At 53.1% G+C, this 3,371-nt stretch overlaps 1 protein-coding gene across 1 annotated transcript; it reads right to left on the bottom strand.

Moving 5' to 3' along the window:
* Positions 1-1,507: 1,507 nt before the first annotated feature.
* LOC120670498 (ethylene-responsive transcription factor ERF039-like) lies at positions 1,508-2,729 on the bottom strand. Its single transcript, XM_039950609.1, has one exon. It carries the CDS (start codon positions 2,432-2,434, stop codon positions 1,694-1,696), a length of 741 nt encoding a protein of 246 aa, XP_039806543.1. The 5' UTR covers positions 2,435-2,729; the 3' UTR covers positions 1,508-1,693.
* Positions 2,730-3,371: the final 642 nt, after the last annotated feature.

The following is a 3,371-nucleotide window of genomic DNA, read 5'->3' as shown; positions in this document are numbered from 1 at the left end:
ATGTATGTATGTATAGAAAAGTCCAACTCTATCCTCAACCTCCACTAACAATATGGGACTAAAGATTTCCACTTCCCTATACCTTCATGGGTCTTTGAGATTTTATTTGGAATTGCTGAAAATTTTTTGGGCCAAGCTCAAATTCCAATAGAGAGTAATAACTAAACGGGAGGATATGATATAGCGTAGTATGGTTGAATCGATGTACTAATTGGGAGCAGACAAAAACCCCCTTAATTCAGAGCGAGAAGGGAATTAATTTTTGGGCAGAGCAAAAATATCATATCATATATACAGCCATACAAGTGAGTCGATCATGATATTGATCCAGCTTGCTGTTTAGTAGTAGTCGCCATGCATGTGTTCTAAACTATTTCTGAACGTCATTCTACAGAGATACGGTGGTACGACAACCGTACGGCCGATGCTCTCACTGAACAGTGTACCACTGTCTCCCAGCCTCCCAGGTGTACTATCCTTACTGCTAGTATAGTTTTTAGCACATGCGGTTGCACTCAGCTAATTAATAGGCCCTAGCTATTTCAATGATGAACTGGTCAGGTGAATAACAGTGCACGATCTGCAGTTCTGATCAAGGAAAGAAGGACAAATACGAACTGAACTAGGTGCAGGGCAGTTGATTTTTCTGGATATTTAGTGGTCAGTCAGTTTCTGTTGGATAAGTTGTTGTAAGATTTGTTTGCATTGCTAGTTAACAGTAAGGATTTGTTTTGCAACGATGCATGTTTCTGGAAGGATGCTAAAAAAAATGTTGCTCTAGGCAGATGTGAGACCTCTAGAAGCTGTCAAACTCAAACATCTTTATTTGCTAGCGACAGACAGCTCGTTGCCAACGCCAAGCAAAGCAAAAAGGCTAGTGATGATGTGAGCGGCGTACACGACCGTTGCGTTGAACTAGTACGGTAGTACCATGCATGATACACAAGCGGCACCCTGAGAGATCCTGTCAGGACTCGGCAGTGTCTACTACTGGCATCACCAGCAGGCTGCTCGCATGACACTCCGGCGAGACGCCAGTGCCGGTGCATCCATCCATCGCGAAGAAAAAAGAAAGAAAGAAACGGATCTCAAATAATTCTCAATTATTAGCACGCTGATCATAGTTTAACATTGGCTTGGCAGCATCACCATCCATCCTAAATCTTGACCATACTGCATAAGAGAACATCATAAGCTCGCACGATCGAAGCCAAGCATGAAGCATCCATCAATGCGATGTGTCTGCAGTTGGTTTAATTCGGCCGATGCATTTGGCACCTAGTAGAGTTGCAGACACGAATTAACCGGACGGCGGCGCGACAGGCCACGCCAGGAACGCACGGCTCGTCGGAGGACGTACGCCTCCGGGCCTCCGGCGGGGTAGCCTCTGGCCTCCGGCGCACGCGTCGTTCTCCTGCAACCGCCTACCTGTCTCGCTGAGACTGCCCTTGTCAGGGGCATGCATCGTCAGACTAGCTAGCTAGCAACAAGGGCCGGCCGGGGAAAATAAAGGTGAAAGGGATCGAGATATATATACGTCCACATGCTTGCTTGCCGGTGGAGTTCATCAGCCATGTCACATGCGCACCAATGGCGGGGGCGGTTGAGGCGTCGGCCCGGGCAAATGCTTTTCTGGGGCTATTGACAAGCGTTCTAGAAAGAGAAGGGGGTGATCAGAGACATGGATTGAGCGCTACAGGTTCCACAGGAGCGCACCGAGCCCCGACGACACGATGCCGTCCGGCTGCGGCGCCCAGAGCTGGTCCGCGGCGAGCCCGGGCACGACCAGCGGCATGTCGTCGGCGTGCGCCGCACTGCCGGCGGCGTGCATCCACGCGGCCGCCGGCTCGTACCACAGGTCGGCGGCGGCAGAGTCGTGGTGGAACGAGGCCGCCGTCGTCCAGAACAGGTCGTCCGCCGCCGCCAGGGCTTCCTCGTCGATGGCCGGCAGCTCCACGATCTCCTCGAGCTCCTCGTCCGGGTCGGCCGCCGCCAGGGCCTGTCCCGGGCCAGGAACCAGCTGGTGGGGCGACGGCGGCGCCTCCTGAGGCGCCGCGGGTGGCACTGCCGCGGCGGCCGCGCCCACGACGGCGGCGGGCACGTCCATGGCGGCGGCGCGCGCGGCCGCGGCCTGCACGTCGCGCGGCGCGGCGGAGGCCGGGCGCGGCAGGGACGCGGCGATCTCAGGGAAGTTGAGCACCGCGGCGGGGCCCTTGACGACCAGCGCCGCGGTGTCGTGCGCGCGGGCCGCCATCTCGGCCGTCGGGAAGGTGCCCAGCCAGATGCGGGACTTCTTGCGCGGCTCGCGGATCTCCGACACCCACTTCCCCCACGCCCGCATCCGCACGCCGCGGTAGGCCGGGCGCCTCCCGCCGCCGCCCTTCCCGCCCCTCCTCGGCGGCGCCGGGCTGCTGGTGCCATCGGAGTCCGGCATTGCCAGTAATGGCGAGTGCGTCGTGCGCGCGCGAACGCAAATGCTGCGCACGCCTGAGGATGGATGGATGTTTGGATGCGAAGCGAAGGGGTGGGTTTTAGTAGTGGTTGGTGGGAGCGCGACGATGGCGACGGCTCAGCGAACGGGAAGCTCTCTTCTCCTCCAGCGACGTCCCTGTCGCGGCCATCGTCGTCAGCGAACGCTCCCTCCCTTTCTCTCTCTAGATTTCTCTGTCCCTGGTGCTCTCTTTTCCGTTGCTACAGGGTGTTTCATCTCATCCATGGATCATCAGTCAATTTCTGCCGGCACAAACAAGATGACCCGGCACGGCGCAACGGATAAATTCTCAAGGAGACCGTTGCCGTACATGGATAAAATTGCTTACGGAATACCACCAGACATGGCCAACAGCTAGCTTGTTGAGCCGTTGCCATTGTTGTAACTTTGTAAGAGCATCATCCTAGATCATCTCCTGAAAGAACACAGCAATAATTTTGAAACCCTGTTCAGTACTCGACTCCACAGTCCATATATAGTACTGAATGAAAGCTGATAGTGCAGTGATAAAGTACTATTATCCTCATTGGATGGAAATAATGTGCATGGTAAATTCGGTGATGTGATTGGACATCTGTACTACTAATTCTAGAGCTGCCCATAATATGTGCCCTTTTTTTTTTGAGACAATGCCCATAATATGTGCCTTGCCAATGCCTTATAACGCTGAGAAAAATGAGATCCAAAGAATAATGTACCTGAACATACATCTGGGCTCTGCTGCCCAGCAGTTAATACCCACAACAAGCCACTACTAGACATGCATTTGTTGTGATCGAGTTGGAATAATATATCACGACCAATCATGTAATTAAGATATTTAAATATAATAATATTTATTATAAATATATAAATATCATGACTACCAGTACCAAAAATA

This window comes from Panicum virgatum, chromosome 4N (genome assembly GCF_016808335.1).
Source record: "Panicum virgatum strain AP13 chromosome 4N, P.virgatum_v5, whole genome shotgun sequence".
NCBI lineage: Eukaryota > Viridiplantae > Streptophyta > Magnoliopsida > Poales > Poaceae > Panicum > Panicum virgatum.
Note: the sequence above shows the minus strand (reverse complement) of the source record. Positions and strands in the feature narration are given on the sequence as shown.